At 36.3% G+C, this 15,145-nt stretch overlaps 1 protein-coding gene across 1 annotated transcript in view; it reads left to right on the forward strand.

Moving 5' to 3' along the window:
• Positions 1–15,145, forward strand: part of tyw1.S (tRNA-yW synthesizing protein 1 homolog S homeolog) — a 69,145-nt gene that overhangs the window by 748 nt on the left and 53,252 nt on the right. The window contains 7 exon segments of the mRNA NM_001096496.1: positions 1,906–2,048; positions 4,632–4,769; positions 4,928–5,029; positions 6,066–6,260; positions 7,306–7,599; positions 8,338–8,454; positions 14,457–14,574. Coding sequence (NP_001089965.1) covers positions 1,906–2,048; positions 4,632–4,769; positions 4,928–5,029; positions 6,066–6,260; positions 7,306–7,599; positions 8,338–8,454; positions 14,457–14,574 — 1,107 coding nt within the window.

The raw sequence follows: 15,145 nt of genomic DNA on the forward strand, positions 1-15,145 counted from the left end.
GGCATTTGATATAGTCACTTTCCCTGGGAAACTTAATAAAATTCCATGACCCAGAACGCAGTGCATTCTGGACCTGCCCATGAAAATGTGTTTAGTGGTGGTAGGTAAGGCTCCAGTTCCTCATAAAGGTCTTAAAATGCTCCCCTACAGCTCCTCGCTACATCTTCCTCTATTAATCCATCTGATGTTGTTTAGTAATACCTATTCCTAGGAGGTGTTAAATTTCACTGTAATTATTGCACTTTTTTTATGCTTTTATCGCTTAAAAGATGTTAGTGAATAATGTGTATGGATTAATTCTATTCTATAAGTATCACAATGCGGTTACAATACCGATGTGCAGAAATGTAGAATTAACGATTGCGGTGTGTCTTTTAGCGCATGCAAAATAATTTGATGACTCATTCTTTAAATAATGCGTCTTAAATAACGCACAAAACGTAGACCCAAAACGCGTCAGACCTCAGACGCTGAGTTTTGTTAATCAGATGCTAAAATAAAGTGAAAATACCTTGTGTGGGGGGCCCAAGTGGATTAAACTGTTCCTGGAACCTTAGTGTGGGGTCCGGGGCGACAGGCACCCGCACCACGAGTATTGAAGGGTGAGCAGTATAAAAGGCCTTTTACATATCCCCCATGTTCAACATTTGAGTTGGATCTCATGTATCGATTTAGTAACTTTTGAAATCTGAGAACAGCGCTGGATAAGTGCAATCACCAGAATGGGGAATCTCATGTCCATCCCCATGCCCTGGTTACACAATTAAATTGTGAAGAAAACAGGGGGAATGTGGGGAGTGCAGTGATATATAGTAAGTGCTGAATGGAAAGTGAAAGTAATTGTCTGCCCCGCCACTATGCCTAAGGCATAGAGGAGGGGCAGGCAATATTTGATTGACAGCTGAGATTTTTAAACGAGTTTACAACTGCTATGAATTCTCTAATTAAAAAAGAATTTGGATTTCATGTTTTATTTGAAAAGGACTTTTATTATACAGCTTTTTATGTTGGGTGAAGGGTCCCCTTTAACCTGTATATACAAACTACAACAAATTGTATGCCAGATAGGGAAAACATAAGTGAAACAACAACTGATTATTACAAAAGCAGTCTGAATATGAGGCTAGCAGGGAGGAAACAGCCAGCCTAAGAGAGTCTGTAGGGAAAATAGTACAATCATATCAAATTGACTAGAAAAACCCAATCACAATAGAAATAAACAAAGAAAAACATGAAATCCCACTGTCACCATAAAGGTACAGCAACGACTAAGAAATAACCCAGGGATAAGCTTCTGATACAATGGGCATAATTATCAGGAAATACGAAGAAAACACGGTCTCAGGGAAAGGAGAGCATTGGGGTAGTCTGTGCCGTGCCTTGTAATGGAGCCATGGTTGCCAGAAATGTATGTATCCATTAGAATATTTGTCATGTTTTCCAAGGCCATTATCCAGTCTATTTTGTTTAGCATTTTCTGTGATATCTCTTTATATCCATAAGTGAATTAGATAGTCACATATTCTAAACAGATCTACATGTAATGGAAGTAAACCCAATTTCATCCAGTGTTCAGATTGATTGGCTTTACACGGGGGTTCTTCTGCCATGAGGAGAGGTAAAAACATAACCATGAGTGCCTGCAGAGGCTTTTTAAAGGAAAAGTTACATAACATATAGGTAGGCTTGTGGGCAATGACACATACATATTTTGGGTAGCTAGGCTTTGATGAATCTTCAAGATATCCTTGTTTTTCTCAGAAAGAAAATGATTGTATAAAACGTTTTTTTCTTGGAAAGAAAAAAAAAAAGTGTCCTATAGGTTCGAACCATTAGGTTTTGCTTAGTACTTTATTTAGCATGTTGATACATAGTAAACAATGTTTTTTTTGTTTTCTCTTTAAGACAAGTCTACAGATGCATGGGATTTTGCCTATACACATCTGATGTTTTTGTGGCTGAACAGGTTTTACATCTACTCATGTGCTGCTATTGGTATCACCGTTTGGGTCTGCAGCCATTTTATCATGGCCAGAAAAAAGCACCAGGTATGTACGTGTAAAATGTGATTTGTCTGCAGCACATATTTAAGGGCAGATTTATCAAAATGTGAGACTAGAACTTACCAGGGAAAAACGTTCACTTTCTGTTTTATCAACTCCGTTTGCCATTTGATAAATTTTCTTTTAAAATCCCATAGGAATGAATAGAAAGTGAGTGAGTTTTTCTGTGGTGAGTTCTGATGTCACATTTAAATCTGAAAATGTAGTTATTTTTAAAATAAGATCAACTGTCCCTTGCCCTTTGCTGCTTAGTTCACATAAATCAGTTGTACGCTTCACAGATCATCTCAAACCCACAATAAATGGCCAGAAATGCAACATGTACAGTACTACATTTATTAATAGTAATTGTTATTAAATTCTGCTTTTTCTTGATTACCTAGGTCAACAACACCAACCAGAAAGCAGTCTATTTATCCTTCATTCACACCACTGAATGAAACTTCCAAAATAATACATTATTTATTTAAATTTAAGACAAAAGTACAACTGCAAATTATCTTGTACTACAGTACATTTTTGATTTCCACTTAAAGTTAAAGGGGTGGTTCACCTTACAACACTTTTTTCAGTTCAGTTGGTTTCAGATTGTTCACCAGAAATAAAGACTTTTTCCAAATACTTTATGGGGCAGATTCACTAAGGGTCGAATTTCGAAGTAAAAAATACTTCGAAATTCGACCCTCGAATTGAAATCCTTCGACTTCGAATATCGAAGTCGAAGGATTTAGCGCTAAACGTTCGTTCGATCGATCGAAGGATTAAATCCTTCGAATCGAACAATTCGAAGGATTTTAATCCAACGATCGAAGGAAAATCCTTTGATAAAAAAAGTTTAGCAAGCCTATGGGGACCTTCCCCATAGGCTAACATTGACTTCGGTAGGTTTTATCTGCCGAAGTAGGGGGTCGAAGTTTTTTTTAAAGGGAAAGTACTTCGACTATCGAATGGTCGAATAGTCGAACGATTTTTCGTTCGAATCGAAGGTCGTAGTCGAAGGTCGAAGTAGCCCATTCGATGGTCGAAGTACCCAAAAAATATTTCGAAATTCGAAGTATTTTTCATTCGAATCCTTCACTCGAGCTTAGTGAATCGGCCCCTATATGTCTGTGACTGTTTCTATAATATTGAAGTGTAGAGTGTAATATTTTCACCTTCTAAAGCAGCTCTGGGAGGTGGTGGGGTCACCGACCCTGTAAACTCTTCTAAATTGATACATTTAGTTGATACATTTTTTGTCTTTGTCCCTGCTGAGCAGAATCCCTGAGTTTCATTACAGGCAGTGGTGATGTGCGATTCGGGTTTTTCCCGATCCGCCCTGCCTGACTTCCGGGTTCCTATTATAGACCCGCGCCAACCCGCCCCGCAGATAAAAAGGGGCGGGGCAAGCAGGCGTCCGTCAATAAAAGTTCAACCCGGAAGTCGGCATATGTAAGGTAGGGAAGGGGGGTGCGAGGTCGGCAAGAACACGCCTGACCCGCGGGTATTGGGCTGGCCCGCACATCACTAATGGCAGCTGTTAGATTTGATACAATAGTTGCTAGTACTTCAGAGATGCTGCTGAAAAATGTATCCACTACATGTTGCAAAATTGTAACAATTTAGTGTCTACCCCTGAATAACTGAGCTGCCACATTGAAACCCCAGAGACCGGAACATTAAACTTTAAACTTAGATTTCAGAAAACTGGTAAAAAATAAAAAACGGAAAGTAATTGAAAAAAGGCTTTATTTCTGGTGACCAATCTGAAACCAGTTTAACTGAAGTTGAACAACCCCTTTAACTTCTTTTAGATAGAAATAAACAAAAAACTACTTGTGCTTTATAGTCATGCATGACCTACTGACAATTGTGGGAAGTGATTTGGGCAAAACATAGTAACAAAAAAGGGAATTGGTTATATTAAGCCTACACTGATCTATATGAAAAATGAAACTTTGTTCATACTGCAGTGCCTAGTGTGTCATCTACCGGGCAATATCCATATACTAGAAACAAAACCATTTAAGGAAATTCCTAGCTTTTGGTTATAACTATTTTCTGGAAGAAAAAAACATGCTGCAAAAAAAGCCTTGCATGTCAGAAGTCTTTGGGGGTATATTTATCAAAGAGTAAAAGTTATGGTGAAAGTTCACCATTTGATAAATACACCTTTAAAAATCCCAAATAAATCAACGGAGAGACGCGGTATTTCACACTAGCGGACTGTGGGGATCTCTAAGGGGTAAATTTATCAAAGAGTGAAGTTTAGCCACTAGAGTGAAATTCCGCAGCTCTCGATTCATTTCCATGGGATTTTGAAAGGCGTATTTATCAATGGGTGAAGTGAAAGTTCACTCTTTGATAAATACGCCTATAAAAATCCCATGGAAATGAATGGAGAGAAGCGGAATTTCACTCTTTGATAAATATACCCCTTAGTCTAAAGTTAATGTACTTATGAACACACTCACTGCAGTATCATCCAGTTGATCGGCTGTCCATAACTAAATATTCTGGTAAATATGTTGGCTTGTGAAGGATTATATTTTATCCCTAGTCTCTCACGTAATGTCTATTTTTTTATAGAATGAAACGGTTTGTAATGGTTCTCTACTGCTGAAGACAAAGGCCTTAAAAAGTGACAGCCTAACATCTAACAAGGAGCAAAAAGTGTATGTTGCCGGTGTGAAGATTTTCTATGGCTCTCAGACTGGTACTTCCAAGGTAGTGGAATTTGCTTTATTTTAAAACTCCATCAGAAGATGCTCTTAAATTGTTTGTCAATTTGCCTTAATAAATCATTATCATTTGTCCTGATGTCCTGCATTGTTTTTAGTGTCTGTTTTGGTTATAGGTTTATGTATTTTCTCTTCCTTTTCCAGGGTTTTGCACATTTACTGGCTGAAGAAGTTGCTCTTCTTGGGCTGCCAGTAGAACTTATTAATATGAAAGAATATGATCCAGATGACAACTTAGTGGAAGAGGTGTGGCTTTTTCCATTCTACTAAAATATTCTGTTATTCAGTTAGTGTTTTTTATTTAGTTTAAAAGAAACAGCTCAGTTACATTAACATGACAGTTATACTTCAATATGTTGACATTACCGGTGTTTGACATGCCATTTTTATGAAGTTAAAGTTAAATTAATATTGCAGGGAAACATGGGCATTGGCTATTCTACAGAGTAAGTTGTATGTGTGTGCAAGACAATTATGGATGCACCGAATTCTTTTTTTTTTTTTTTTTTTTTTTTTTTTAGGATTTTGGCTGAATCATAAATTTTTCTGCTAGTTTTGGACAGATCCTACTTGAATTTGAACTGTAATTTACCTATACAAATTGGGGAACTACACTGGGAAAGAAATACATTTTCGATACCCCTTAATCACCTGTTTGAAAATCACACGATTTTAAGGGTTTGGTTCAGTGCTGCCCAAAAGGTAGACCTTTAGGTGATGTAAATTCCTCAAGACACTGTTGACAGTGTCTTTAGATCTTCTCATGGATCAACATTTAAGTAATATTGTACAAGGAACGTAGATGTTGATCATAATGGGACAACTTTACTAAAGTAGACCTCGCATTAGTAAAGAATGGGCACTCTGGTTTAGTTGATTTGATTTCGCCAAATGCCGAACTGAATACAGGATTCAGTGCACCCCTAGAGACTATATGTATTTTTATTACCAGAATCCAAGCATAAGCCAACAAGGTTATTTTGACTTAAATGCACTTGGCTAATAAAAAGAAACAAACGTTACTAATAAATCCATTTCACTAGTTGAAATGTATGCAACAATTTATTTATGAAGTTCCATAATATTTAATAGTGCTTTACAATAAATGGGTGTGTGCATTGAACATACAGATTAGTATTCGTGATTGCAGTTACAAGGGATAAAGAGGGCTCTGTTCAAAAGTGCTTACATTCTAAAAACATTTTGAAGTTAATAGCCCTATATGTTGTTATTTTACTGTCAAATTAATTGTGCACTCAAGTAATTGTGTTCACTTTTGCAGACCACCAGTAAAAACATCTGTGTGTTTCTGGTAGCCACCTATACTGATGGAAAGCCACCTGAAAGTGCAGAATGGTTCTGTAAGTGGCTTGAGGAGGCCTCAAATGACTTTAGATTTGGAAAAACCTATCTTAAAGGAATGAGATATGCAGTATTTGGACTGGGAAACTCTGTATACAGCACGCATTATAACACGGTATGCTTGACTTCCGTTGTTTCTTATGTTGTTGTGTGGTTGCCTGTTTTCCAAGAATGTAGTCTTTACCAGTTCTGTCTGTAACCATGTTTCTAATATAGTCAAAGAACGCCACTGGGGCTTATAATATGCATAGAGTATTTTTTTACATCTGGTTCTCCTATGATTCCATAGGCATTTTCTTTGCTGCTAACTTTAAAAACCCAATTAGTTCTTAATTTTGCTATCGCATGGTGCATATTTTTATGACCGGTGAGGTGAAATCTAAAGTAGCTCTTTTAGCACTCTTTTTCAAACTTCCTTCATGATCACATGACATGAGTGTGCCCACTAGCTCTCATTGCAGCATTATATACTTTTGTTTAAGTCTATATATGACTTTTCTCATTAGGGATGATGTGATTTTGTGATAAACACAGTGCAGTTCTTTGTCATTATAGTGCTTATACTATCCGAAAATAATTTTACAAGAAATATATGCCTTGCTATGTGGTCTCGACTGAGCATCTGTAATGTCAGTCTCCAAGCTACCGTTTTAAAAAAAATTACTTCTTGTACATGCTTAAATAACATTTGGAGAATACCAGATCTTTAACTGCTCACTTTTGATGGTTGGAAGTGTCCATTAGTGCTGCAAGTTAATGTGTGAAAAGTGTCACTGTAGCTTTATGCTTGCATACTAAATATGAATTGTATGGCGATGGTATTAGTGCATGGAGATACTGTAGATTATTCATATGGTCCGCTGACTTCTGCTTCAAAGGTTGGAACACCTACATACCTTCCAGGTTCCTCTGTCATGGCTCTCCTTTTTTTTTATTCTTCCAATATGTGGAGTATATGGTGCATTTCCTTTAGGTACAGGGTATTGGTAAGGTACTTTTTGTACTTTTTTTTTTTTTTTTTTTTTACATCATTTGGCACCCACAGTTTCGGCATACATTCTGCTGTCTTGTCTGTAGCTTCAGACACCTAGGTGCTGGTTTGTGTTGGTAGAAAACCAGCTAATGAGTTTCTTATAACTGTATCACTTTGTGTACTTTAGGTGGGAAAGAATATTGATAAATGGCTGTGGATGCTGAGTGCCAACCGTGTTATGACTCGAGCTGAAGGAGATTGCAATGTAGTAAAAAGTAAGCATGGCAGCATTGAATCAGACTTCGAAGCATGGAAAAGAAAGTTCCTGAACAGGTTGAAAGCACTACTCAGTGGGGAGAAGAAGCCCTGCAGTGGCAAGTGCAAGAAAGGCAAATGCAAGTCTAAAAAGAAATCCAGCATAGAGTCTGTGGAGGAAGAGGAAGAGGAAGAGGAAAAGCACTCAGAACATGAGGACACTGAGGTAAAACCCTGGGTTGCATTTATAAATTTCTTTACTAACTTACTTTACTTGTAAAATACACAGAAGGAGGGCACACTAAACATTGTATTTTACATTAAGTTTAGCTTCCAGTCTATATATACCAGTAATGCTACTTTCAGCATGTGATTTATTTATGAGAACGGTGACTAGCTTCAGATCGCAAACCATATTCATGCATGGGGAAGTTGCAGGACTATTTTCCCAGGCCAGATTTTGTAGATTTTGACAAATGCCAGAGGTGTTGCTGTATTATGCCACTGAAAGTCACTATTTTTTGGCCCTGTCCAGACCTGTATTTGCCACTGTGGTGATCTCTGTTTAAGGACTGAATAATCTAATTAAATATATCATTTTTAACTGTATAGTAGTCGGGGCATTATTGTATTTAGAGGCCAATTATTATGAGGGATATTATAACTGGTTATATGCAAGTGCATGTGCATATACAGCTTATTGTCAACACTAGTCAGATTAAATGACCCCCTTTTAAATAACCCTACTGTATGAAATATAATCTTTCATATATTTAACTTAATTTTTTGCATGTGGCAATGCAGAGTATCACAAGACACAGTATGAAAAATAATCTACTTAGGCTTTTCTGAAAAAATGTTATGTAACCTGGTACTGATTTGATGAATTACATTTCTAAAAAAAAAAACAGTTGCGCAATTTTTCAAAAGTGTAAAGGTTACCATCTGCATAAATGCATTTTAGGATGACACTTTTGAGACAAGCAGTGATTCTGAGCCTGAAGAACATGGTGAACCAGGAAGCGGCCTCATTGATGTTGAAGATCTTGGAAAGGCAATGAGCAATATGAAGAAATCCAAGGTAGGAAGATGCCTACATTTTTTTTTTTTTATGCGCTGTATGCAAAATAAGGAGACAGCGAACACACATGTACACTGTACTCCATGCCATGCATTAAAGGAGAACTAAAGCTTAACTGAAAACGTATGATAGAAATGTTGTACATTTATGTTTTGAGCTTCTCTACCAGACCAAGGCAAACAGCCCTTTAGTAGTAAAGATCTGTGTCTTCAAATATGACTCATTATCTCCCTATCTTCTTTTCTGCTGATTCACTGCACATGCTCAGTGCTGCTGTCACTTACTGAATTCAGGGATTGACTCAAAATATACACATAGAATATAAATGTCACAATATAAGGCTGATTAGTAATAAATATAGATAATTACTACATGGCAACACAGAAACCAACTAACATTGGAATTTAATAATCAGCCCTGTAGCTTCAACTTATATTACAGACCAACCTTATTTTCTGCTTCATAATTTGTGATGACCTTTAAGTTTAGCTTCTCAACAGCTGCTCAGAACCACTGAGCATGTGAGTGTCGCAGACACTTTGCAAGATGGTGAACCCATGTGAAAACTTTGAAGTCCTGGGTCATTGCTGCTATTGAGAAGCTAAATCTTTGGTACAATAAGTTCTTTATATAAAATATGGTCCTCCACTTTAAAGAAATGCTTTTTTTCACAGGAATTTATCACCTAAGTTTCCCATTTGACTTGAATGCGATACGCCAACAATAATAAGGTGGCTAAAAAGAAAATACAGCTTTATACATATTCTATGTACACCGCTTTTTCTTGTGTAATCATCATTTTACAAAGCATGATAGTTAGATGATGAATTATCTTCGCACGTAGTATTTTCCACTGGAGTTTTTCTGCTGTTGGAGAAGTGGCTAGTCTCAGACCTTAATGGGAACTGCCAGTCACAATCGGTAACAGGCAAATTACACCCACAAAATGTACATTTGAGCATGTGACAAATGAATTCCATTGTAATAAATTACTGGCTGCATAGCCGCATTTGGACATCTCTGAAGCTACACAAAAACACTGCTCCTAATTATGGAATAAAGATTCTTAGCATTCCTGATTACAGATCCTACACTTGTATTTGTGACATCACCGCATGATATTTTCACTTCACTATCGGTATTGGTCGTTGAAATTAACTGCTGTGCATGACACTTTGTGTCTGGGTGACAGGTCCACGACACTTTGTGTCTGGGTGACAGGTCCACTTTAAGGTAATTTCATACCTGCCAACACTGGTACACTTATACTACACAGAAAGCTTATTACTCATCTTTCTAGTAAGGTCCTCTCCTATTCATATTCCAGTCTCTTATTCAAATCAATGCATGGTTGCTAGGGTAATTTGGACCCTAGCTACCAGATTGTTTATAATGCAAATTGAAGAGCTGCTGAATAAAAAGCTAAACTCAAAAACCTTAAATAATGAAAAACAATTGCAAATTGTCTTAGAATATCACTCTCTACATCATACTAAAAGTTAACTCAAAGGTAAACCACCCCTTTAAGGGGGTGGTTCACCTTTTTAGTATGTTATAGAATTGCTAATCCTAAACCACTTTTCAAATAGCCTAATTTAATTATCTTTTTTATAGTTTATTTGCCTTCTTTTTCTGACTGTTTCCTGCTTTCAAATGGGGGTCACTGACGCCATCTAAAAATAAATGCTCTGTAAGGCTACAAATGTATTGCTATTGCTACTTTTTACTTATCTTTCTAGTCAGGCCTCTGCTATTCATATGTCTCTTATACATAGCAATGCATGGTTGCTAGCGTAATTTGGACCCTAGCAACCAAATTCCTAAAATGGCAAACTGGAGAGTGGCTCAATAACTCAAAAACCACAAAAATAAAATGAATAAAACCAATTGCAAATTTTCTCAGAACATCATTCTACATCATGCTAAAAGTTAATTTAAAGGTGAACAATCCCTTTAAGAAATAATTCCAAAAACTTTTTGATGATGCTAGTCAAGCAAAATCACTTTCTTAAATTACACTATAAAAAGTATTTTTTTTTTTTTTTTGATGATGGAATTCACAATAAGCAAAAGATGAGCTTTGCAGCATGCAAAAATCTTGTTTGTGTGCCCGAATGGGGCCCCTGATGCCTGTGCACTGGTTACACAATCAGTGGGAAAAAAAGAGAGGGGGAATGTAGAGGAGGGGCAGTCAATATATGATTGGGAGCTGAGACTTTAACACATTTATAACGGGTATGGATGTTTTAATTTAAGGAAAAAAATAATCAGAATGTGGTTTCGTATTTAATTTGAAACAGACTTTTATTTTACAGCTTTTTATGTCTGTGTGGCTGTTCCCCCTTAACCAAGTCTGAAGGAATTGTAATAGAATCCCTTAAAGGGGTGATTCACCTTTTAATATAACTTTTAGTATGTTCTAGAACGGCCCGTTCTAAGCAACTTTTCAATTGGTCATCATTATTTATTTATTTTTTATAGTTTTTTGAATTATTTGCATTCTTTTTCTAACTTTCCAGCTTTCAAATGGGGATCACTGACTCATCTAAAAAAACAAATGCTCTGTAAGGCTACACATGTATTGTTGTTGCTACTTTTTATACATCTTTCTATTCATATTCCAGTCTCTTATTCAAATCAATGCATGGTTGCTAGGGGAATTTGGACCCTAGCAACCAGATTGCCAACATTGCAAACTGGAGAACTGCTGAATAAAAGGAAAATAACTCAAACCACAAATAATAAAACATGAAATCAAATTGCAAATTGTCTCAGAATATCCCTCTCTATATCACTCTAAAATTTACAAAAAGGTGGACATCCCCTTTAAAAGAAGCAACATTGCAATACAGCTATAGAAGAACTCTTTAATTATGGTTTAGTACATTGAAATAAGCATATTGCAGAGCGTATAGATTTAGCATATGATTTGTTGTTAAGTAAAACAAGAGATTGGTAGATGGTCTGAAAATGTTTGCCCAGTACATCTGAATTATTTCTGAATAATTTTGCAATAGGAGCAGATACCAATATTTGAGGCTCTGAATGAATTTCTGTATGTACAAAGTCTAGATTATTTGGTGTTCATGATAATCAGCATACACACAACTCTGTCATATGTGCATAAATAACGGTATCTATAGCTGTTGAGTTGTTTTAATACCACTAGATGTCAGTAGAACTGCTGTAAACACACCTGAATCATTCATTGAGTCATGCTTCACAATACGTTTATTCACTTCATTGCTCAGAAGTAAAGGGGATTGCCAACCAAAAATATCTTGTTTTAGCAACTGACCTCGTATCCATTTTTTTCTTTTTTTTTAATGCTTGCATTTTCAAACTACTTTTTTTTTTTTTTCTGGGCTCTTATCCAATAAGAATGTTGTTTTAAAACAATTACAGATAGTGGACCCCTTATACGGCGTCCGATTATCCGGCACGCTCCAAAAACTGTGGCACCCGCTCCAAAATCCGGAATTTGGTATCTCAAAAAAAAAAATCTTGTCCACCTGCTCCAAAATTAAAGGGGTGGTTCACCTTTTTAGTATGTTTTTAGAATTGCTAATTCTAAACAACTTTTCAATTGGCCTTCATTTTTTCTTTTTTAAAGTAATTATTTGCCTTCTTTTCTGACTACTTTCAAATGGGGGTCACTCACCCCATCTAAAAATAAATGCTCTGTAAGGCAACAAATGTATTGCTACTTTTTAATTACTCCTCTTTCTAGTCAGGCCTCTGCTATTCATATTCTAGTCTCTTATAGATATCAATGCTCCAAAATCCGAAATTGGGTATCTCAAAAAAAGATTAAAAAAAAACTGTCAACCTGCTCCAAAATCTGGACATCTGCTCCTTTAATTAGTAAAGCAATAGCATATTCAGCAACTCTTTCATAGGCAAACATAAATCGTTACCGGACTTTAAAGGAACAGTTCAGTGCAAATAAAAACTGGATAAATAGGCTGTGCAAAATAAAAAATGTTTAACATGGTTAGTTAGCCATAAATGTAATGTGAGCAGATGTCTAATATAATATCTAGAACACTACTTTCAGCTCTCTAACTAGTTAGTCAGTGACTTTAAAGGAGAATTCAACCACTTTGGCGCTAAAATCCCCCTCCCCGGCAAATGCCCCTAACTTGTTACTGACCCCTCCGTGCAGTTCCTCTTCTGTTGAGTTCACGGCAGCCATGTTTGCCTGTGATCTCTCCTTCCTGTATTCGCCGGCATTTGGTGGCGCATGCGCAGTAGAGGGATTTACCGGTAAGGATCTACTTCACATGCGCCCGAAAGTCACAAAGTTTCTGATTTCTTTTTTCGGAAACTCTGTGACTTTCGGCGCATGCACAGTAGATCCTTAACGAGAAATCCCTCTACTGCGCATGCGCCGAAAGTCACTATGTTTCCGGGAAAAAAATTAGAAACTTTGTGACTTTCGGGCGCATGCACAGTAGATCCTTACTGGTAAAAACTCTTATCCGAATAGCCTATGTCCCGAGCATTCTGAATAATAGATCCTATACCTGTACTTAGACCATCCTTTATACAGATGCAAAAGTAGCAGCATTTATGCAGAATGAAGTACTGTTGGTTTTCTCTGGCAACATAATTTTAGCAATTCTGATCATATGGATAAGGAGTTTGTCCTGCTTATTCTTTGCAGGAGTCAGACGCAGATGCTTAACTATCTATAGTATGGCTTATTGACTACATTGTAATGATTATAAGCTAGCTGAAGAGCCATAAAAGGGTTAATGTACTTATCATCCCTTGAATTCTCTCAGGATTTCTATTTACAGCGGAACAGTACTTGGTGATTACAAAGCATAAACTGAAGGCCAGCCATACGAAAAATGATGTGGAAGGGAAGGTACTCTTTTGGGCAGCATTGCATTTTAAATTATTCCTAGTGGACAGAGCTTGCTAGCAATTTCCCAATGAAACATTTTTATTGAAACAAGCACTGACATTTCTGTATGTCTGACTTTTGAATGCTTTGATGGCCAATATAATTTTTCAACGCTGACATGTAGATGCCACAATGTACCTCGGAGTCGTTCATACAACGTTTTGGATACAATAATACAAAAACACTGAGTTTATCAGGAATGAGAGCCCCTAAGACTGTTCAAGCCCACTTAAAAAAACTATTTTTGGGAAGTGTACGTATGTTTTAAAATTCAAGATTGATAAACGTCTGAACTGCACACGATTGTAAATATATTGGGTCAGAAGTTCACGCTACAGCATATTTTCTTCAAATGTGAAAGTCACATCTCTCCAAAGTAAATACCCCTCATTCCTAGGGTGCCCAAAGTATGTAACTCCCGGAGATTCAAACTCTGGATCTGTGTTTTGCAGTAAGATCACTCCATAGTGACATATGTATTTGCAAAATAGAGGTCCTAAAAAAATCCAAATGTGTATAAATATGCCCCTGTAAACTAGCAAACTATGTATCCTTGCTAATAATATATTTTTTTTTCCCCCCAAAATGTCCAGAAGTATGCACAAGTTTAGCGCTTTACAGCATTACTTTTCCCACATGCTATTGGAATAAAATACAAATTGCTCTGTCTATTTTCTATAAAATAAGTATTTGCTTTCTAGCGTTCCTATAATCTATGTAGAAACACATCTGTACATGCCTGTATTAAAAGCCCCACAGTAACAGTTCAGTTATACCCAGTAAATTATAGCCTGAAAAATGCATCATATCTAGTACAGTATTTTACAGCATCTTATATATATTCTTACACACAATGATAATTCCAAAACCTCTACTAAAGAATGGACTATTTATTATTTTCAAGTGATCCGGCATCAAACAAATGAATACTTACTGAAAACACTTTTTATGTTTTTAATTTAGGGGGGAAAAAAAAAAAAATATATATATATATATATCTATATATCTATATATCAGTTTGTTAAGATTCAATATGCCACTTGGTTTATATCATCATCATCATTTTCCCTTAATTCTTTATCGTAAACAGAGAGAGCATGACTCTAATACAGAGCTGGGGAAATCTTTACAAGGTGATGAAGCCAAGGAGAAGGAAGAACCAAGAGAAATGATTACTCCTGCTCTCCAGGAGGCTCTTACTAAACAAGGTATAGTAAGGATGACAAGGACATGCATTATTTGTTCGTGACATAAGTATTCTGTTATGCATTACACATAACAGCCTAATGCTCTGTTTACTAAACAAAGGTATCGGTTCCCCACTTTATTCGATTCTTCTTGTGTGCTACACAATTTTCTTAACACTTGTATCATCTGACAGGTTAAATGCAAGCTAGAATGCACATCCTTAACCATTAAAATCTTACTAGTATGGGATCAAATCTGTGCTGTACAAATGGCTGCAGTATATTTTTATTGATACATTTACAAATAAATATCAATTCTTCATCTTCAGAGAAGTAATGCCTTTTTTCTAGGCCTGTAGGAGGAATGACTGACAAAATCAGATCACATCACTTGACCTGCAAAGTGCACACTAAAAAAAAAAAAAAATATCACTTTTTTTGTTCCTGACCCATGTAAGCTCTGTATTCTGTATTCTGATACATTAATAGTGTAAAATACATTTATTATAATATACACTATTCCTTGCATGAATAAACAAAATTGTATTTCAATTTGAACAATTGTTCACAATTGTTTTTCTCACAAAGGCAG

Source organism: Xenopus laevis, chromosome 2S (assembly GCF_017654675.1).
Source record: "Xenopus laevis strain J_2021 chromosome 2S, Xenopus_laevis_v10.1, whole genome shotgun sequence".
NCBI lineage: Eukaryota > Metazoa > Chordata > Amphibia > Anura > Pipidae > Xenopus > Xenopus laevis.